The sequence below is a fragment of the Podarcis filfolensis genome, assembly GCF_964270895.1.
Source record: "Podarcis filfolensis genome assembly, chromosome: 9".
Taxonomy (NCBI): domain Eukaryota; kingdom Metazoa; phylum Chordata; class Lepidosauria; order Squamata; family Lacertidae; genus Podarcis; species Podarcis filfolensis.
In genome coordinates, this window is record NC_139610.1 from 66,798,111 (window position 1) to 66,821,305 (window position 23,195).

The following is a 23,195-nucleotide window of genomic DNA, read 5'->3' on the forward strand; positions in this document are numbered from 1 at the left end:
GCAAGTGAGCAGGATAGTTTTGCTGTTGGGCAAAGGGCTGGAATAAATTTCCTTTGGGTACTTCTGTGATATATAATATTATGAATTTGGCAATCCTGGCTACTGTGGATCAATCTTGATTTTTGCCTAGGGTGGCTGGGGCAACCCCGTCAAATGGGTGGCATTGGGCAGCAATCATCACCTGATTGACAGTCCAGGAGGCCTGACAAAACATGATGGACTAGTTGAAGTGCAGGAAAAATCAATAGTCTCTCAGGGGTGGCACTCACAATTAATCATGGTAGTAGCCCAGCATGCTTATTTGTTCCTAAGGTGTCTATTGATTGCTGTTTTGGCTGCAAGCTGTTAGCAGCCTGCCTACCATTTTGTATCCTCCATCAGGCCATGGTTCTATCTTCAATCAATCAAAATTTTATTACGGTCATAGACCAGCATAAGTAGGTGGGGATACAATCATTTAAAGTCTGTGAAATGCTTTGGAAAGCTAAAATTATTAAAACAGAAGGTACATATAAAAGATAAGAAGCTAAAAGAAGGTGTAGGGGCATTAAACAAATGTGGAAAAGCATAAAAGGTTAGCATATAAAAGGCTATGGCTATCAATTTACAAAGCACTTGGATATGAGTGCTCATTAAATCTAGTTTGTGGTGCAGGTCAAGGATCTAGCATCATTCCAGGGATACATTCATTGCAGTGAGGAAATGGCAGATGCCGCCAAAAAATGGTGGAGAATATTGGGAGGGGGGAATTCTGCACATTGGCCTACTTCTAGGGGAGCAAGAAAAACCTCAGAAATTTTCTCAGGAAAACTGAGAGTTCTCTGCTTAGCTCCAGTTTCCAATGCCTTTCGCCCAGAGGAAACTAAAAATCGGAGCGAAAGGCTCCTGGAATGTCTCTCATTACAGAGGAATGGGGCAAGAACCTCAGGACTGATTGATAGACACAGCCAGTTCCCAACATCCCAGCACACTGAAGCATGGCCAAGAAACAGATCCTGGGCAATTGAGACAAGAGCTGGCTTGACTCTCACTGCAGACAAGGGCTAGCCTGGTATGCAATGGCTCCCTGTGAGTTCTCCAGAGCAAAGTTACGGTACCTTCCTATGCACTTTTGCTCTAAAGTTGCCCCACGGCAGTCAGTGGGGTTTACTGCCAGGTTAGTTGCACATAGAACAGATCGTTCAAAAGGGCAAAGGACCACAGAAGCTGTGAATCATGCTAGTTGGGCACCCCATTCTGTTCCTCCTCTCGTTTCAGATACGTCAACAAGCAAAGTTTGTACAGTGGTACCTCTGGTTGCAAACGGGATCCGTTCCGGAGGCCTGTTCACAACCTGAACAGAACACAACCCGCGTCTGCGGACGCGTGGGTCGCGATTCGTCGCTTCTGCGCATGCGCGTGACATCATTTTGCACGTCTGCGCATGCGCGAGCGGTGAAACCCGGAAGTAACCTGTTCCGTTACTTCCAGGTCACCGTGGGACGCAAACGGAAAACGCTTAACCTGAAGCAAACGTAACATGAGGTATGAGTGTATACTTTCCAGCACTCACTAGCTTAAGTGCTAGAATATTGCTTTTTTAAAAAGAAAAAACAACAGATTCCTAGGATGCAGAAACGCATCTTTCAGCTAAGTAGATATGTGCAAGGTATAAACCTACATGGCTCAGGTTACATAGCCTGTGATTCTACGCTGATGGCTCCCATTTGGGTGAATATCATTCTTCAGTCCATCACCCAAACAGTTCTATGTGCCCCAAGTTTTCAGGCTACTTACATATTTGGTACGCCCTTGGTGAACACAGGGCCTGACTCTGGAAATACATTCAGGACAGCACTTGCCTTCTAAATGAACTAATTCTTCACCCTGTGGAAAAAGAGGCAGCCGCAGTATGATACCCAGAATTAGCATTTTTTTAAAAAAAAATACAATGCTGGAAGAAGACAGTGGGAGCCCGAACTTTTTTTTTTACTGGAATGCAGTCTTTAAGCTCCTATTTCCCTTTATCACTCCTGGAGCTCATTCCATCACTCTTGGTTCTCTCCCAAAAGATATGTGTGCTTAAATACCTTTGTGGCTGCAGAACAATTCCCGCAAGCTCCCAGTCGAAATGCCACAAAACTGGCAGGGGATCAAAACGGGGATCCAGTTTCATGGACTGAATCCAGCCCGCATGGCTATCACAATCAGCTTGCTTGAATACTTTGCCGTCCATCGCAAAGGTTTCCTTCAAAGAGCTCAAGAGTGCTGGGTAGGGCAATGGTCCCTTTTTAGCCTCACAAACCCCCCCCCCCCCCCGTGAGGTAGGCCAGGCATAGATTAGGCTGCTGAGAGAGCGTAAACTGCATGATTGCCACTGAGCCACGAAGGCAAACGGTGACACGAACCCAGGCCTCCCTGGTCAAGCCAAGGAGATAAAGGTAATGAACATGGCTCTACTGCTTCTCAGTTTATCCTTACAACGACCCTGTGAGGTAGGTTAGGATGGGAGAAGGTAGCTGGCCCAAGGTTACCCAGTGATTTTCATTGCTGTGGGGGGGATTTGAACCCAGGTCTCCCAGTTCCTAATCAGACACTCACCACTAAACCACACAGGCTCGGTGGATATACCCATGGGCAGATATATGTGTGGATCTAAATTCTTAGCCACATGTGCTAGCTGTATCCCACAAAAGTCATCTTCACAATGCATATAAAAATGCAGTAATATTCTAGGTGCCGAAACCCCAATGGAGCAGAAAATACTCTTTATGCATGTGACCGCCGCTGTGCGGATGTTATTGGCCCAGAGATGGAAAGAAGATAAAGTCCCGACCAGAGAAGAATGGCAGATTAAGTTGATGGCTTGTGCCGAAATGGCAAAAATGACTGGAAGAATCAGAAATCAGGAAAACCAAAAGTTTTAATAAGGAATGGGGAAAATCTATAATTTATCTTAAAAACCATTGTAAAACCATTGTAAACAGCTAAATTCGTTAGTAGTATTGGAATAGCACTTGTAGTTTAATGGTGAATTTTCGACACAATGGAGATGTAAAAGATTTGGATTGTTATAAAAGATGCAGGAGGAAATGATTAACAATAGGACCCACAAATGGAAGTCCAGGAGATTCTTTGTTATGTTGTATGTTGGACATGTGATTGTAAAACTTTAATCTGAAAAACCAAATAAATAAATGTATTTATTTTTAAAATGCAGTAATATAAAATGTGGGGGACGGGGGCAAAGCTGTTGAGCTCCCCCATCCATGCAAAAATCAACACTTCTGATATGGGCTGCCATACGCCCAGGTTTCCCCTGGACATTTTTAGCCGGACGTATGGCAGCCCTAAATTTAATACAACAAAAGGTGGCAATAAAAAAAAAATCTGCCAGAGATGAACAATAACATAAAATATCCAGAAGAATGGAAAAGGTCTTCTACCATGAAAAGACACTGGTGAGACTCCTTGGAGAGAGCATTTTGTAGCCAGGATGCCAGAAGCAAAGTTACAGGGAACCAGGCAGAGGGCCTTCTTTGTGGTGGCACCCGCCCTGTGGAATGCCCTCCCACCAGATGTCAAACAGGTAAACAACCATCTGACATTTAGAAGACATCTGCAGGCAGCCCTGTTGAGGGAAGTTTTTAATGACTGATGTCCTAATGTATCTCTATTTTTTAAAATTTTATTTTTTTATTGGAATTTTCTTTTAAAGATAAGATAGCTGCTTATTTCCTTCGCATCTGAAGGGAGGGCGTTCCACAGGGAGGGCGCCACTACCGAGAAGGCCCTCTGTCTGGTTCCCTGTAACCTCGCTTCTCGCAATGAGGGAACCACCAGAAGCAGTGGTGTAGCGTGGGTTGTCAGCACCCGGGGCAAGGCAAGTAATTTGCGCCCCCTAACCCGTGGATTTGCGCCCCCTAACCCGTGGATTTGCCCTAACCCCAGATGTTGCGCCCGGTGCGGCCGGCCCCCCCCTGCACCCCCCACGCTATGCCACTGACCAGAAGGCCCTCAGAACTGGACCTCAGTGTCCAGGCTGAACAATGGGGGTGGAGACGCTCCTTCAGGTATACAGGACAAGCTTGTTTTCTCTTGCTCTGGAAGGTAGGACTCGAAGTTGCAAGGAAAGAGATTCCGACTATACATTCAGAAAAACCTTCTGACAGCTGGAGCTGTTTGACAGTGGAACAGACTTCCTTGGGAGACGATGGACTCTCATTCCTTGGAAGTTTTTAAGCAGCGGTTGGGTGGCCATGTGTCATAGATGCTTTAGCTGAGATCCTGGCATTGCAAGGGGTTGGACTAGATGACCCCTGGCTCCCTTCCAACTGTACAATTCTATGAATCTATGATTCCTCTAAAGGCAACATTTTGTTGACCCTTCACGGGGAAAGCTTTGATCAATGTTTGATCACCTCTGGGAAGTGTGCTTCTAGGAAAGGGAGGTTAAACTATTTATACATCTGTTGCGAAATTATGCGGTGTGGAAAGAGCCCTTGTCACAGTACATATTGTTAACATTCCCAGTTGGTGCTGTTACCTTCCCCAGCACGCACAAGAGCCCACTTCATATAAAAAGCAAGGGCAAATATGCATGGGGTGGGGTCCTCCCTGCCAAAAAATGCCCGCCTGCCTGCCAAGATTCAGAGCTGGGGAGGATTGTTTAAGATAACGGTCTCATTTTTCGCTGCCCAGCTTACAATGCAACGCCAGGGGCCACAGCGGTGGCAGCGAGGCTGTTGAAATGAAAGCCTCTTCAAAGGTCTACACAATAGTTTGCGCCTCATGTGATCCCTGTGGCGACGCTATGTTCTGAAAAGGTAAAAATGAAGAAAGAAAGCACTTGTTCTCTAACGTTTTCTCCTCAGAACATCGTGGCCTCCCGTTCCGTTGAGTGGGGACCCTCTTAAGAGAAGTCCTGCAGGATCAGAGCTGGGGTGGCATTCAGCTAAGCCCTACTCAGGGGTTTTATAAATTGGTCTCTTGGTTCCATATATAGCGGGCATTGCAATAAATAGTGCTACACAAGGTTGCCCACACAGACAAAGTCTCTCCTTGTACTGGACTTTGCCGTACCGACCATCCACCACCGCCGAGGGCATCAATTGGAATCATAATTGGGAGTTTTGTCAAATACCGTATTTTTCGCTCTATAGGACACACTTTTTTCCCTCCAAAAATTAAGGTGAAATGTGTGTGCGTCCTATGGAACGAATGCAAGCTCCTTGGCTTCAGCAATAGCAACGCGAAGCCTCCGAAGCGCAGAGGGAGCACTCCCTCCGTGCTCCGGAGGCTTCACGTTGCTTTTGCTGAAGCCTGGAGAGCGAGAGGGGTCACTGCTCCCTGACCTGGTCTTTGAGGCTGGCGGTGGGGGAAAGCAGCGCTTCCCCCCGCCAGCCCCAAAGAGCAGGTCGAAAGGAACCCGAAGCGCTCCTGAGGCTTTGGGTTGCCTTCACTGAAGCCTGGAGAGTGAGAGGGGTCAGTGCACTCGCTCTCCAGGCTTCCAAGATAGCCACCTGAAGTCTCCAGAGCACAGCGGGAACTCCTGCTGCGCTCCGGAGGCTTCGGGTGAACGCACCTTGAACGCACAGAATGCACCTTGTTTTAGAGGGGGAGAACAAGAAAAAAAGAAATCTCCCCCTCTCTGCGCAGCGCCCCTTCAGCGAAGCGGGAGGAGAAATGGAAGGGGCTCCGTTTCTCCTGCCACTTCGCTGAAGGGGCGCTGAGCAGAGAGGGGGAGAATTTTTTTTTCTTGTCCTCCCCCTCTAAAACAAGGTGCATCCTATGTCGGGTGTGTCCTATAGAGCGAAAAATACGGTAACTAGCTCGGATGTGCTCCATTTTGATAAGTGGGGACCATGGTGAACTTTGGGTAGAGGCAATCGTGGTTAAATCACTTTCTGCTTCGGACCTGAAGACACAATCTCTTAAGTGCCTCTTCTCCATCTTCATGATCACCTAAAGATCTTGTAATTGATATTGGGTCAAGAGGAGTTGGATGGCATCCTTCCAACATTTGGTCTGTTCCCGTTCTGTGTGCTAAGCCCTACTCAGAGTAGAACTGCTTGAAATTAATGATCCTAAGATGGGCATGTCTATTAACTTCAAGGGGTTTACTCTTAAGTAGGACGAGCATGGAATACCACCTCAAAGGCCTAGTTGGTCCAGCATCCTTTCTCACCGGTGCCAACATAGTGCCTCTGAGAAGTCCACAAGCAGGATAGGAGTACAGGGATGTTTTCTTGCTCAGGATGTTCCATCACCAGCATTCAGGAACACCCTGCCTCTGAGCCCGGGGGAACATACAGCCATCCTTTCCTTAAGTGGGGCTACCTTTGAAGGTGACTCGGAAAGCACAACTAATCCAGAACACGGCAGCTAGACCGGTGACAAGGAGCGGCCACTGGGACCATATAACGAAATTTTCAATTTTGTTGTTCTGTATGGGACAATGAAAATAAAGATTATCTTATCATATCCTAAAGAACTTACACTGGCTCCCAGTACGTTTCCGAGCACAATTCAAAGTATGGTTCTGACCTTTAAAGCCCTAAATGGCCTCGGTCCTGATACCTGAAGGAGCATCTCTACCCCATCATCCACTAAGGTCCAGCTCCGGGGACCTTCTGATGGTTCCCTCACTGTGAGAAGTGAAATTAGAGGGAACCAGACAGAGGGCCTTCTCGGTAGTGGCGCCCGCCCTGTGGAACGCCCTCCCATCAGATGTGAAACAGATAAACAGCTATTTGACTTTTAGATTATATCTGAAGGCAGCCCTATATCAGGATGCTTTTAATCTGTGATGTTCTGTTGTTGCTGTTGCGGTTCTGTATATTATGTTGGAAGCCATCCAAAGTGGCTGGGGCAACCCAGTCAGATGGGCGGCGTATAAGTACTGTATTTTTCTGTGTGTAAGACGATGCTTTTCGCTTTATAAAAAGGCAAAAACTGGGTGTCATCTTATACACAGATAGTGAATGCAGAAGGGTGATGTGCGATTAATGACAGCAGCAAACAGGAGACTGGCAGTGGCAATTGGGCAGGTGATTGGTGGCTGCGGCAAAGGGCTGCTGGCGATTGGCTGTGGCTGCGGCAGTTGGGCAGGTGATTGGCGGCTGTGGTAAGAGGGTGGGTGGGCTGTTGGTGGTGGCAAGCGGGCAGACAATTGGCGGCTGCAGCGAGGTGTGTGATTGGCAGTGGCGGGCAGGTGGGTGAGTAATTGGTGGAAGTGGTCTTAATTTTGAGTTTTAAAAAATAGGGGGCGTCTTATACATGAAAAAATATGGTAGCTGTTATTATTTATTAATTATTATTATTATTATTATTATTAGTTGGGCCTGAACTCCTTTTATACAAAGCTACTGTGGAAATATGAACCTTGAATGGTTCACATTAGCGCTGCTCATCCCACACAATGCGCTGTCGCCGCTTCTCAAACGCAGCTGCAGCTGTTCATTGTGAGGGAACAGGCGTATCAACCCGAGCCTCGATAAGAAACAGAAGCCCCCGCCGTGCTGAGGAAAAGATCTTAAACGCCCACAGTGGCACCCTTTTAAAAATATCCCAGACTGCCTAGGATATTGCTCTCTCTCTCTCTCTCAGAACAGCAGAGCTGAGGCGGGAGCAAGCAAGAGAGGATTGTGGGATTTCCCGGGGCAGCTCGATGCCTGCCAACAAACTTCACCCTTCACCCAGTCATCTGGTAATAAATAAATAAATGCAAGCCCACATTTGTCTTGACTTGAGAGACAGCCACCTGAAACTCGCTGCTTGTCGATAGGCTCATCCCAACCAGTTTGCTGGAAGCGTGTGAAATGAGTTTCTTTTCTTGCATAGTCTCCATAATCCTGTCCCTGCCTACCTGCTCTGCCTATGCCAGTGGCCTCGTTGCAGCTTAATCAGAGTTATGTGACCAGAAAAGTTAATTCTTCCCCAACGAAGGATGAAACCCGCGGAGACCTGGCTTCAATTTAGCTCCGGTTTACTGATGCAAATGTCCTAAATACAGAACTAGCCTGGGAAGATTCGGGAGGGTTTTGAAAGCAGGAGGAAGGGGAGAGAGAAGATACCTGCTGCTTTTGTTGCCGACTTTATAAAATATTTCGGTGGAATGGCACCAATGACACCTCTGGGGGCTGCTGAGCTAGAATACATCACTGATAATAAGCCGCGGAGTGTGCACTCTGGACTAAAAAATACATATCTATCCATCTAAAGTTAATCCAAATTCCACATCCAAAAGAGCCGAGTTCGGCTGCCCCTGTAAATAATGCAAATTTGCGAAATGTCTCTTACTTTGCATAATTGATGCTGTGAATCCTTACACACACACACACACACACACACACACACACACACACAAAGAGACTATCTAGCGTCACTTATTCGGCTTATCATGAAGCGGGGGCAAGAAAACTGGCAAGAGGGTATGGACCCCCCCTGCCCAGATGTCAGGAGCAACTGCAGCTAGGGCTGGGACCCCATAGCTCTTGTGCACAGCTGCCCCGTAAGCTGCCAGGGTTGGGTATGTGGGCATCTGTGGCAGGAGTGGGGAGAAAGTGGGCAGTCCCACTGTTGAGAGCACACGGCAGATAGTTAACTCTTTATTGTCAAAGATAACACTAATAATAATAATAATAAATTAATTATTTGTACCCCGCCCATCTGGCCAGGTTTCTCCAGCCACTCTGGGCGGCTTCCAATAAAGATTAAAAATACATTAAAATGTCACACATTAGAAACTTCCCTGAACAGGGCTGCCTTCAGATGTCTTCTAAATGTCAGGTACAGTGGTGCCTTGCAAGACGAAATTAATTCGTTCCGCGAGTCTTTTCGTCTTGCGAAGCACGGTCAGTCGCAACTGCACCTCTTCAAGCGGTTTTTTTAAAAAAGGAAACAAACTCGCAAGCCCATAGGGGAAATCGTCTTGCGAAGCAACTCAAAAAACGAAAAACTCTTTCGTCTTGCGAGTTTTTCGTCTTCCGAGGCATTTGTCTTGCGAGGTACCACTGTAGTTGTTTACCTCTTCGACATCTGGTGGGAGGGTGTTCCACAGGGCGGGCGCCATTACCGATAAAGCCCTCTGCCTGGTTCCCTGTAGCTTTGCTTCTCGCAATGAGGGAACCGCCAGAAGGCCCTCAGCGCTGGACCACTTGCCATTGCTTTTACAGTTCTGGATATCTGTGAATACCGATCTAGTGGCTAGGGAGCTATTTCCAGGTCTCTATGGAGCAGTTGTAGCAATAGGGGACCACCCCAGTTCCACCACTGTGCCTGCATGGAAACATCCTCTGCCCTTCCCCTTTCAGTACCCTTCCTGGTTCTGGGTTACCGTTGTGCTGGAGAAAGATGGGGAATATTTCACTTGCCCGGCCTGCCTCTTCCTCCAACCCCTCCTGCGCTCCACCCTCCAGCTCTGAAGTTTCCCTTGCCTCTGACCCTTGCCTCTTGACTGATTGTCAGAGACTGGCAGGATGAGGAAGAGTGGTGGGTGCCGCCTGCCCTAGAGCCTCCCCAGCGATGACACTGAAGACAACTTAGACCCTGGATCATGGTGGTGGGACATCGGAGAGCAGTCTGGGTAATGGACGAGCTGGGAGATGCTAGAAGCAGGAACTTGGAGCAATTAAAAGGGGGGTGGGGTGTTAGAAGAAAGAGGCCCTTCTAAGACAGGTTGAGAGTTGTAGTGATGATGGATGATTGGGGGAATGATATATGGCTGGCCGATATTGCAGAGGGCTTGAGGCATTGGTTACAGGTGTGAAAGTATTTGGCGGCGAGCCTTTGGGCTCTTGTGGCGGTTCGGCATTGTTTGACCTTGTGATGGGAGGGGAGGTGTGGCCATCATCTGCCCCTCTAAGCTTAAGGGTATTCCGTTAAAGGAATCCGGGGGGTGGATCTTGTCCAAAGCCCAGGGCGGGGCTAGGGCCATGACACGACCCCGACGGGAACATCAGGGGGAGCTCGAGTTGGTGCACATCGATGGGGCTCCCCCTTCCGGTGGTTTACCCTTACCAGACTCCCTGCGCATCAGGCAGGAGTCAGATATAGTCGGGTCCATTCAATGCCTAAGCCAATACCGCTCACATTCTGCAATCAATAAAGTTGTGGCCAAAATTTGCCCAATAACATTTACCTAATATCTGTGTCCTTGTGTGTGTTATTTCTCAGCGAGGGGGTGGCTTCGGGGTCTCGACACGCAATTATAGTGTGAGTGGAGACTCAAACAGAGAGGAGTCAGAAATTGCCCCTGCTACCCGGCAGTGGGACAGACCCAGTCCTGCTGGCTTACCTCCCCCTCTGACACCCCGACCGAGGAGAGGCCTGCACATTGCTGAGCAACAGGCCAGACATGCCCAGAGGAGGAACCCACCCCCACTTGACGCAGCCTTCGTCTGCTTTGGAAGAATCCAGAGTGTGGGGCTAGAGGGGAAGTGAAGGGCCAGTGGTCAATTTCAGCAACGTATCCTTCTAGATTAGGCAGAGTCGGAGGAACTCTGTTGTGTTGCCATTTTCTGTGACTAAAATCTAATTGCATTTCATGCCTCACGTTCTTCCCGCCCTGTGGATGACCTGCACTTGCCTGACAATCCCTTGACACTGGTACCGTTCCCCACAAATCAGTGGTCCCCTCTCCAGAGCCAGACTCAACACCTCTTCCCCACAGCGCACACTTGTCAGTATCTTTCCAGTCCTCGGTACCCACCCCAAATAAACCATAATCGGGGAATATTTGTGGAATATTTGAAAAATCATGCTATGCAACTAAGTGCATTGGTAGGGTTTACTTAAATCAAGCAGTTAAAAGTATTAGCAAGATTAATTGTAGAACAGTTCAAAAATGGAATGAAGTGGAAAAGCCAATGTTAAAAATTTAAACAAGAGAAGAAACCGCAAAAGGGGGGGGGAGGGAAGTCTGCTATGTATTGATATTGGAAGTATGAGACTTTAAGATGTGTATTCGTAAATTATTGAAAACTGAAAATAGAATTTATAATGGTTTTATCTAAACAAATAAAACAAAACAAAACAAATAAAACACAACCCCCCAGATTCCCAGCTTTCATTTCTGCTTTTCCGGTTGGGGTTTTTAGTTTTTAGTTAGTGTTTCTGGGAATCTTCTATGTAAATAAATAATAGAACTAGATAGATAAGGTTGCTCAAAACGAGGTCATTTTCTTACCGGGGCACACTCCACCTTGGCACACCCTCCGTGCCAGCAAGAGACTCGCCCTCCGTCACACATGCAGAACTCGCACCCGGTACCATTCCACATCTCGTCGTGGTACCTTACGATGCCGTCATGGACGCAGCTCCCCTTGGAGGGGACGCATTCCTCACAGCAAACTCCAGGACGCTGTATTCTGCTCTCCCCCTAGGAACACGCAATTCAGATGCCTCGTGAAAAGAGAAAACAGCAAACTGCCGGGATTCTCCCAGGATTCCAAGCTCGGGAATTACCTTCTCGCAGGTCACAGGTGTGCAGGTCTGCCTCAGACACCTGGGCTCCCCTCTGTCGCAGATGCAGGTTGTGCAGGCATCTTTCTGCCACTGCTCGCCGTGCTGTGCAACAGAAAGAAACATAAGTACTCCATTCAGGTTAACCACTGATGTCCACACGGGGTGGAGAACACCAGAAAATAGCCTGATGAAGACTGGGCATCCACAAAATGGTGGCTGGCTGTTGGGAGGAGAAAAATGAAAAACAGGGCAGTAGGAGGAACCAAATAGAGTATCCTGAGCAGGCACACATAGAATAATAGAATTGTAGGGAAGAGAACATGAGGGTCATCTAGTCCAAGCCCCTGGAACATGTGCAGAGGAGGGTGACCAAGGAAATGGAAATGAAATGTATTCTAAAGAGGAAAGTCTTCACTTTTTTATGATGGAGGAAACCTGCATTATTTTTACTGGACACTTTGATTTCTAAATGAACTGATGGGGTACGCCAGCCACCTCAAAACAACAAGCGTTTGCTTGGGTTGCTGCTAAGGAGGGCGATACTCCTTGTGCCGACTCGAAAAGGGGGTGGGGAGAGAAAAGGGGGTTCTGCCTTCTGCACTTCTGGGGCATGAACCATACTCTGGTTTTTGCTAGCTGTGGATGGCAAGCTCCTTCTCAGACCTTCCTAGTTTACAACTTGATCCTTTTTTTAATGAAACACTTTGTATAAATGGTTTTATGTGTCTTAATTTTTAAATAAAATGCTATCAGCTACGGCGGGGGGGGGGGAGGATCTGGAAACGAAGCCTTATGAAGAATGGTTGAAGGAGCTGGGTATGTTTAGCCTGGAAAAGAGGAGACCGAGAAGAGATACGATAGCCACCTTCAAATATCTTAAGAGCTGTCACATGGAAGAGGGAACAAGCTTGTGTCTCCTGCTCTGGAGGGTAGGACTCAAACCAATGGCTTCAAGTTGTAGGAAAGGAGATTCCAACTAAACATCAGGAAAAAATTCCTGGGAGGAAGAGCTGTTTGACTTTGGAATGGACTCCTTCAGAAGGTGGTGGGCTCTCCTTCCTTGGAGGTTTCTAGGCAGAGCTTGGATGGCCATCTGTCATGGATGTGTCAGGGGACTGCCATCGGAAGAGGGCAGTGAGGCAGAAGGGCAGCTGGGATACAGGGAACCTCCGAAAACCTTGAGAAGCAGTTCCTCTTCCTGCGGTGGGGAAAGCCACACCTCCAGTGGAGAAGAGGGGAAGGTGCCAGAGGATGCTGCTGGGAGCCCCAGCGCCACACCTCCTCAGTCTGAGGGTGGGGAAAGCCACACCTCCCAGGTAAAGGAGGGGAAAGGGCCAGAGGATGCTGCTGGGAGCCTCAGCACTGCTCCTGGCCAAGCCGGCCAGGAGGGAAGCGTGCCTCTTCCGTCGCCCACCTTGTGCAGAGGGGTAAAATGCAAAGAAGGAAGGGAAAGGCTGGGGGTGACTAAGCTCTTATGTTGGGGGAGGACCCGGAAACGACCACTCCCGGATTCTGCTAGTGATTGAGGCAGACATGAACTTGTGGTTCTGCACTGTAAATAGTTTTGCACCAAAATAAAACCTGTAAAAGACAGGTCAGAGTTCTGACTGGTTACTCACAAGCAACCACGATTGCCACCTGACAGGATGCTTTAGCTGCAATTCCTCCTTTGCAGGGGGTTGGACTAGATGACCCTTCCAATTCTATGATTCTGTGAATGAGGAATCTTTCACCCAACTCGAGGTTCAAGCCCACAACCCTGATATGAAGAGCCTGGTGCTCTACCAACTGCGCTATGTTTCGTCGCATGCCCTGCTCACATAACTCTGTAACGCATCAAATGCATTCCAGATTTAAAAAAAAAACCAAAATAAAAATGCAAAGCTCTGTCCTGGATCGCCAGTGCCGGTTATCTCCCACCCGCCCTCGCCCTCCTCTCTGCACACCACTTTTCAAACTATGTTAACAGGAACGGCCTTATCTACACTGGCCTGTGAACTGAGTTGTCTCTCGCCAGCACATTCCTTTCTACTTCTTAATCCCCTTCATTTTGTCAGGCTTCCCAGGAAGAAGAAAAGCAGCAGGTTGTAAAAAGGAGAAGAAGAAGAAAGGGGGGAAAGAAGTCGTTCATGCTGGCAAAAGCCTCGGGTGTCGGGAGAGGAGCAGAAATGTGTCATATGCAGCCCACGCCAAGTCGATTCCTGCCTTTCATCAAAGGGTTCCCTTACCTCATATGCTCTCCCAGGTGCAGAGCAGGATTTCGGAGTGCATTGTGGGCAACACCTCCCAGCAGGTACAACCACACTTTCATCCTGAGCATTGGGGAAAGGGGTGGGTGGAAAGAAAGAAATTGCATATAGTAAGAGAGACGCCAGACCCGGGAATTATAGGGACAGAACGACCCAGACCGTATGGGAATTTATTCGTGTATGCAACCACAGCGGCAAGAATGTTACTTGCCCCCAAAAAATGAAAAAGAAGACATCCCAGCAAAAGAAGAATGGATACAAACACTTATGGAATATGCAGAAAAGGCGAAATTAACCAAAAAAAATAAGAAATCAAGATAACAAACTCCTTATAAAAGAATGGAAATGGTTTGTTGAATATTTGCAAATAAACTGTAAACAGATAAGAACACTGACAGGATTATTGTAATAATCTGCAGTTTTACAAGGGTATATGTTTAAAATAGACAAATAAATGATAAAATTAAGTGAATTTGGATATGCAGAAAATATTAAAAAATAAACTGAAGGAAACACAGAAAGAGGGATTTTTGAAATGCTAAAATGATTATAAAATTATTGAAATGTATAAAATTGAAAATCATAAATAAAATCATTTTTAAGAGAGAGAGAGAGAGCGAAAGACAGGCAGACAGACAGACAGACAGACACTATATCAATAAGGAAATGTTTCACCTGGCAGGTCATAGGTAAAGGTAAAGGTAAAGGTACCCCTGCCCATACGGGCCAGTCTTGACAGACTCTAGGGTTGTGCGCCCATCTCACTTAAGAGGCCGGGGGCCAGCGCTGTCCGGAGACACTTCCGGGTCACGTGGCCAGCGTGACAAAGCTGCATCTGGCGAGCCAGCGCAGCACACGGAAACGCCGTTTACCTTCCCGCCGTTTACCTTCCCTATTTATCTACTTGCACCCGGGGGTGCTTTCGAACTGCTAGGTTGGCAGGCGCTGGGACCGAGCAACGGGAGCGCACCCCGCTGCGGGGATTCGAACCGCCGACCTTTCGATCGGCAAGCCCTAGGCGCTGAGGCTTTTACCCACAGCGCCACCCGCATCCCCTGGCAGGTCATAGAGCAGAGCAAATAACAAAAGCTCTCAAATCAATAAGCCCTCTTGATTTAGGACCTTCACCCCTGAGATCTAATGCCCTCCATAGACCCCAAAAGATGAGGCAAAGAGGGGGCTAGATCTCCCCTTAACTTTGCCCCAGGTAGTTAAGCCCCTTTCCCTCAGGATGATCAGGTAAAATGACTGCAGCTGTAGGTATGGCTAACTGGTAAAGGCAAAGGACAGATACAGCCTATTTTCTAGCACCCAACAACCAATTATGCCATCTTACTTGCTGGCCCTGGGGAGCCCAGCAAGGGAGAAAGGAAGTGAACTGTACTGAGCATTAAATATATGGAAAGAGAGATACAGGCAGAGACAAGAGTTGAGGCTGAGGGCAAAGAGGCCACTCTGTTCTGTTGTTCTACAATATTAATGAAATGTGTCTCGGGATCCCTTTTGCATTTAATTTTTGATTCAGCACGCTGCATCACCTTGACATATCCTCCTCCAGCCCTTTCAAAGCACATCCAAGGGTCCCCAATTTCAGCCCTTGGAGACTCCAAGGGAACAGCTGAAGCTTTGCAGCTTCAAGTCCAACTCTGAGATCTCTCAAATCTCGATGGGAGCCACTGATTCCATGGAGAAAAGCGAAGGTGCTAGTATCCTCAGATGATGGAGTGCCCATAGCACCCCATTCTACGTTGTGCTGGCTTGAGGGTGGGCATTCTCATTCTTGTCTGAGGATGACCCCCTTGCAGGCTCTCCTACTGTACAGGAGCAAACAAATGCAGAATAGGCTACAGGCCCCAGAAAGACTGCTCATGGCTCTCCCAAGGGGCAGCAGCTACTTTTTATTATTATTATTTATCTAATCATTTTTCAATACAAACAACAACCGCAAAAGACACATACAACAAAAACCATAATAACACTACTAACACAATTTGACAATTCAGATTTGAATGCACTGATATACCTATGACTACACCTTTTAAAAAATATTTTCCCACCTCTCTCTCCTCCCCCTACTTCCCACCACTATCCGCCTTATCACTTAAATATTCCTGCCAGATTTCTTCATATTTATCCATTCTTAATTTGCGTCGACATGCAATTCGTTCGTATGTAGCTAATCTGTCCATATTATCAATCCATGTGCTCCATGGAATCTTTTTGCGGCTCTTCCAATTTATCAAAACAAGTTTTTTTGCTTCTAATATAGCACGGTACATCCAATTTTTTTTTGACCCCTTGTAATCTCCCATGTTTCTGGAATATAATTTAGAATTAAATTCAATTCGTAGGGGCAGCAGCTACTTGAAAGAGAGCCCTGCCATCTTTGTCCCCATCTTGCGCAGCTCAGACAACAAGGGTACCCTCTGTAACTGCCCAAGGCCCTGTGAACCGCCTTGCCTTGGGCTGGGCCGGAAGAGTCTCTGGTAGTCATTGCCACTTGCCCTGGGCACCCCCAAGCCCTAGCAAAACAGTGTATCTGTCATCAATGGTGTCCCTTGAAGAGGAGACAGGCCCAGCCTTTGCTGGCCCCCAAGGGTGGTGCTGTGGGTTAAACCACAGAGCCAAGGACTTGCCGATCAGAAGGTTAGCGGTTCGAATCCCCATGACGGGGGGGAGCTCCTGTTGCTCGTTCCCTGCTCCTGCCAACCTAGCAGTTCGAAAGCATGTCAAAGTGCAAGTAGATAAATAGGTACTGCTCCAGCGGGAAGGTAAACGGCGTTTCCGTGCGCTGCTCTGGTTCACCAGAAGCGGCTTAGTCATGCTGGCCACATGACCCAGAAGCTGTACGCCGGCTCCCTTGGCCAATAAAGCGAGATGAGCGCCGCAACCCCAGAGTCTGTCACGACTGGACCTAATGGTCAGGGGTCCCTTTACCTTTACCTTTAACCGCTAAGAGCCAATGGAAATCTTTCACTTTGGGAGAAGGAATGAAGACGCGGTGTTGCCTTACTGATGGACACTTTGCCAGTACGGGAATGAAAAATGAGAGAGATGAATGAGCAGGGTAGGAGCCTCACCGTTAAGGTTAATGCATTTTCTATTAGAGCCTCATCTTAGGAAATCTATCAAACCTTCTCAAAATTAGCTAAAGAGGGAATTGGGTTGCTGTTGATGCGTTAACCCCAGAGGCCCGCAGGTCTGATTATTCACACCCTCCTTGTTTCACCGGTACATCTCTTCCACATTCTAATGACTGGCTGATTAAATAATAGCGTGATCAGTGGCAAAGATGTGGGGTGAGATGAAAACGTTCAAGAATCTCCCATCAACTTGTCCTGAAGCTCATTTCTTCCGACTCTTCGTGTTCTGCGCAGAGCATTTTTGCATGCTGACTGAAAGCGGTTTTATGCTCTCGTCAGAAAACTGGCATTAATCTGTTAGAGGAAATAGGCTGGTTACATCTTTATGAACTAATCCTCTGACATGACAATACCCTCTGAAAAAAAGGTATTTGGCTGTTAACTGCCGTTAAATGTTACTGCGTTATAAAGTCTTCTAAAATTGGGAGGGGGGGTGAATCTAATAAAGGAACTGGGTATTACTAATGTGAACACCTGGCTGCTTCCGACGCAGGTGAGAAGATGTGAAGAGAGAAAATAAATTTATGAGGATGAAGATTGTTTGCTGAATGCCTTCCCCGGCCAAGGTTTCAGCTGCTAACCTGGATGACTAAGCCCACATATCAAGGGCGCTGTTCAGTGAATGTAAAAAAGGAATGTGCAGAGCAGCAAAAAATAAAATAAAAGCAGCAACCTCCTGACACCAAGTGTAATTTGGAGGGTGGTACTCAGCAATGAAGAATGGAAACAGGGATGTCTACAAATGAGGTGGGAGGAAATGTAGCTGCCTTATTTCTTGGCAGGAAAATTTCTTATTGATCTGAATAAAGGCCACACTCTGCCCCACCAAATCCAGCTTGTATGAAATCTGAGTGCGGCCTAGGATTGTGTTCTTACAAAGTTAAAATGGGTATACATGGCATGAGACTATTCAGGCCAATGGAATGAAAGCAGGTTGGAGACCCTACAATTTCAAAGGACCAGGGGGCAATCACCTATGTGAAGGTTGGATTATTTAAAACCAACAGAAGGGCTGATGTGGATGCAGGAAGGAAACAACAGAGGACGCTGGAGAGAACTTGAAGAGGTGCTTCTCCAAAAATGGACGTGAGATGCTGAAGGAGGAAGAAGGCAGAGACGATTTAAGACATCTCTTTCTGGGGTGTGGCCTATATTCAGGGGAAGCTTACATTTGGACCCAAAGGGATGCAGGTGGCGCTGTAGTCTAAACCACTGAGCCTCTTGGGCCTGCCGATCAGAAGGTCGGCGGTTCAAATCCCCATGACGGGGTGATCTCCCGTTGCTCTGTCCCAGCTCCTGCCAACCTAACAGTTCAAAAGCACACCAGTGCAAGTAGATAAATAGGTACCACTCCAGCAGGAAAGTAAACGGCATTTCTGTGCGCTCTGGCACTTGTTACACTGTTCCATTGTACCAGAAGCGGTTTAGTCATGCTGACCACATGACCTGGAAAGATGTCTGTGGACAAACGCCAGCTCCTTTGGCCTGAAAGATAGATGAGCACCGCAACCCACATAGTCGCCTTTCACAGGGTCCTTTACCTTTTACTTAAATTTGGACCCAATCAGAATATACTTTTTTGAAGAAGAAAAAAGTCACATTGCCAGAAAGACTCTGTTTTCCAGAAATGGTGACCATAGCCATGGGTCACTGAGGAAGCAGTCCCTATTAATTGTTTCCCATAACAGGCTACAAAATTCACAGGATACTTTGGGGAAGTGGTACAAAAGTGCTTTAAATGTATAGTGTGGGTGTGACTTTAGTCTCTCTTGTATATCCTGTTTCTCTCCAAAACTTAAGCACACAAGTGTCTCTGTCTGTTCCTACACAAGAATCTTCTTACTCCATCCTCATTTTGACTTTTCTAATCCAAGCCTCATTGAACCTACTGTCAGGAGTTCAGCCTACACTCGAGTAGGACCCTGGCAGAGACACATGCCCGACTGGCATGTTCTCTCCCTCCTGGCCGATTGTTCAGGAGCTTCAAAAGCTTTTTTCTGCCCAAACATCACAGCGACCAATGCCAACAGACACTGGCACATTTAGGGATCCGCAGAGTCTTCGCAACTTGCGTGACAGACCTCAGCAACTCAGCATGTTGGCTAATCTACTTTATTTACAAATAAACACACACGGAGCACTGCAACATGGCTCCCTCTCTCTAGCATCAGACAGCAAAGAGAAAAAGAACAAAGGACAATAGTCCCACTTCACGGAACACAGTAACACAAACACCCTGTCTCCGTCACTTCCCACTTTGTGGAGTCAAAACATATACTGTCATGAGAAAGACAAAAATCCCATGACTGCAATCATGGGGCAGGAATTCTAACACCTACCTCTGCTCAGGGTGAATTGGTTCCATGTCCTCTAGAACCACAGTGGGGGCACCTCACTGTTATCAATAGTAATAGGACTGCAAACATTTTCTCGCTCAAAGAGGAGATTTCACATCACATTGCAAGCAATGTAATGCATGTCACATTGCCATGCAGTCAAACTAAACTACATGACATCGACACCAAGCCAAGTCAGAGTTAAGGCAATAACAGTTTTGCTCCATTCCTCTCCAAAACTGGGGAATCATTTTGCAGGGGGCAAAAGTTTTCATGAAATGCCTGCCCCCCCTTTTTTTAAAGCTCAGCTCCAGTTAGTTACAGCAGAGGAAACAGATAAAGTTAAGACAATGCCTTGTTTTTTCACCTGAATGGCAAAGTTGAACATGAAAATAAATAATAGCCATTTAAAAGAAAAGGTTGAATAAAATGCAGAGAAGTCTTGCACGATCTTACCTCTTTACACAATATAGGCTGACAAACTACGGTGAAACACTGCGCAGTCCCGTTCCGACAGACACATCTGGCACACTTGCTGGGCTGCCAATCCTCACCATCCAGGTACGTTTGACCATCAAAAGAACAAGGCTCTAAAAGGCATTGAAGACCATTGGTTTTTTCCTAGGTTCACGGAACATTTGAGAGCAGGGCTGGTGAACCTCGGGCCTCCAGATGTTCATAAAGTCTGGGTCCCATCAGGCCCAGACAGCATGCTGAACAGCCAGCAATTGTTCAGAAACATCTGGAAGGCCAAAGGATTCCTAACCCCTATTCTAGAGTCAGTGAGGTTATACTCTTCGTTTTTCAAAGAGCAATATCACAACATCAGGCATATCTGTAACACTTCCATAGTCATGTTGTCCTCTGAATCTGTCCCTTGTGGTCAAGAAGGGATGCAGAAGCACATGGAAAGTCTTCTGTTTCAAATGAGAAATGTGTGTTCCTCTGGTGTATCCCTATTTCCCCCCTTTCCCAAGAGCAAAATAATCTCGAAAGAATGGAAAGATGCCTTCCGCCATTAGCGTCACGATGAAGGGCGAAGGAGGGGAGTAGGTTGTTGTTTTCATTTTGATGATATATTTTGTGGCTTTATATTTTGATTTTGTTCTGTGAACCGCCCTGAGACCTCCAGGTATACCAGGTATACGACGGTATATTATTATTATTATTATTATTATTATTATTATTATTATTATTAATAATAGAAGATTGTGCCTCCATTCCCAGTTTTCATGCTCTAAATTGTAAATCTGCATAGAATTGATACGCACACAACTGAACAGGCATGGAATTTTGCGTGATCTTGAAAGTTCCCTTGTTAAAGGTATCGTGTAAATGCACACAGATCACACAGAAAGTTGGTCTTAAATGACGCATAAATGTGTGTTGCGGTTAATCCCTGCTGTTACATGTCTCCTCAGAAAGGCACGAGTGGGGACATGCAAAGAAAGAGAGAGCCCATGTGGTGTAGTGGTTAGAGTGCTGGACTAGGACCTGGGAGACCAGGGTTCAAGTCCCCAAGTAGCCATGAAGCTCACTGGGTGACCTACCTCACAGGGTTGCTGTGAGGATAAAATGGAGGGGAGAACTATGTACTCCACCTTGAGTTCCTTGGAGGAAAGGGATATAGATGTTTTAATAATGAAAGAGGCAGCAGTGAGCCACTGAGAGGACAGCCCAGCACAAAACAGGTTGCGGTGGAAAAAGGTGAGCCTAGGTTGGCATTTTCAGGACACCAAAGTTAAGCCAAGAGGACACTATCAGCACTTAAATAATAATGAATCTTTGGCCTGTTAAAATGGGGGGGGGGGGGTTGTTTGTTAATATATTAGATATTTTTGTGCTTTTATATTGTAAACCACCCTCTGATCCCCGGATGAAGGGCAGTATAATAAGAAAATAATAATAATAATAATAATAATAATAATAATAATAATAATAATAATAATAATAATATTTGGTTTAGCAATCAAATGGATGGATAGCTGGAGTTCCAGATTTTCCTCCCCTATTTAAAAGTGGCTGTATAAATCCTACAATAAGCAACAGCTTATTGGACAAGCTTAGATTACATTTGGCTAAGCTGCGGCGACGGCGGCAAGTCTGCTTAGGTTTTCAAGATGGACAAATCCAGGGTGAATCCCCTCTCCCTTCATCACCCTTAACTCACTCACCTCCACTGCCGGCACACCGGGGGCAGCACTCTCCTTGCCTGGGGGGGCCCACTCCCTCGCAGGAGAGGGCAGGGCAAGCCTTGGGGGTGCAGGTGATTTCCCCACTGGCACAAGCGCAGGTCGTACATTCGGAGCCAGCCCATTCCGTACCATGCTACAGGGGAAACAGAGTGGAAAAAACAGGTAACTGTCAATTGTTGGCAACAGAAGAAGCTGTGGGACTTTGCTGGATTATATTTACCCGTCTCCTAGAATCATAGAATCATAGAGTTGGAAGAGACCACAAGGGCCATCGAGTCCAACCCCCTGCCAAGCAGGAAACACCAAATGGTAATCCCATCATGAATGGGACGCCAAGGAAACCAGATCATTTGACTCTAAGGCGAGCCCTGCTAGATCAAAGACCAATAGTCCATTCGGGTCAGCATCCTTTTCTCCTAGGGGCTAACCAGAAGCATATGGGAAGCAGGACATGATGCAGAAAACTTTCCCCATCTGTGATTCCCAGCAATTGGTATTCAGAGGCACATTGCCCACCTCCCAAAAAGCAGAGGTACTATACAGCTGGCCAGTATGGCTAGTAGGTGCTGAGGGTTTCACCCTCCATGAATTTGCCTCGTCCTGTTTTAAATCCATCCAAGCCACCATAGCATCTTCTATTCTGTACATACAGTGGTACCTCAGGTTACAGACGCTTCAGGTTACAGACTTCGCTAACCCAGAAATAGTACAGTGGTACCTTGGGTTAGGGACACGGGTGGCGCTGTGGGTTAAACCACAGAGCCTAGGACTTGCCGATCAGAAGGTCGGCTGTTCGAATCCCCACAATGGGGTGAGCTCCTGTTGCTCGGTCCCTGCTCCTGGCAACATAGCAGTTTGAAAGCACGTCAAAGTGTAAGTAGATAAATAGGTACTGCTCTGGCAGGAAGGTAAGCGGTTTCCGTGCGTTGCTCTGGTTCGCCAGAAGCGGCTTAGTCATGCTGGCCACATGACACGGAAGCTGTACGCTGGCTCCCTCAGCCAATAAAGCGAGATGAGTGCCGCAACCCCAGAGTCGGTCACGACTGGACCTAATGTTCAGGGGTCCCTTTACCTTTACCTTTACCTCGGGTTAAGAACTTAATTCGTTCTGGAGGTTTGTTCTTAACCTGAAACTGTTCTTAACCTGAAGCACCACTTTAGCTAATGGGGCCTCCTGCTGCCACACAATTTCTGTTCTCATCCTGAAGCAAAGTTCTTAACCCAAGGTAATATTTCTGGGTTAGCAGATTCTGTAACCTGAAGCACATGTAACCTGAAGCGTATGTAACCCAAGGTACCACTGTATCTCGGGTTAAGAACTTTGCTTCAGGATAAGAACAGAAATTGCGCAGTGGCGGCACGGCGGCAGTGGGAGGCCCCATTGGCTAAAGTGGTGCTTCAGGTTAAGAACAGTTTCAGGTTAAGAACGGACCTCCGGAACGAATTAAGTACTTAACCCAAGGTACCACTGTAGATGCAAATTTAGAAATACGCTGATTCTCGGATGTTTCTGCTATTCCCTGGCTACTGGTTCTGATAAGGGACATTTTCGTAACCACTAAGCCAGAAGTCACTAAACTCTCTACCAAAAGTATGGCCAGATCTGTATGGCAGGCTCGACCAGAACTCATAACAGCATCGCCCTTCCTCCTAGCCCTGGGTTGAAAATAAAGCCAGGCTCATATATTTTAATGTTTGCATTTGCTGCAATAATACTCTCGGACATACATTATAACTGGAACCATTATTGCCTTGCTTTAAAACTAAGGAGGACATTTAAATCTTTATATTCTGCCATGTTTCTCCATTTTATGTCCCCATTTAGCC

At 46.9% G+C, this 23,195-nt stretch overlaps 1 protein-coding gene across 2 annotated transcripts in view; it reads right to left on the bottom strand.

The window, feature by feature from the left end:
- FRAS1 (Fraser extracellular matrix complex subunit 1) overlaps positions 1-23,195 on the bottom strand; it is a 356,925-nt gene that overhangs the window by 188,692 nt on the left and 145,038 nt on the right. For both annotated transcript variants that reach the window (XM_083631513.1, XM_083631512.1), the window contains exons 5-10: positions 21,348-21,501; positions 19,630-19,763; positions 13,674-13,757; positions 11,446-11,547; positions 11,168-11,359; positions 1,777-1,866 (exon numbers count right to left, since the gene is read on the bottom strand). In XM_083631513.1, the coding sequence (XP_083487639.1) occupies positions 1,777-1,866; positions 11,168-11,359; positions 11,446-11,547; positions 13,674-13,757; positions 19,630-19,763; positions 21,348-21,501 (756 nt within the window). The remainder of the gene's footprint in view (positions 1-1,776; positions 1,867-11,167; positions 11,360-11,445; positions 11,548-13,673; positions 13,758-19,629; positions 19,764-21,347; positions 21,502-23,195) is intronic.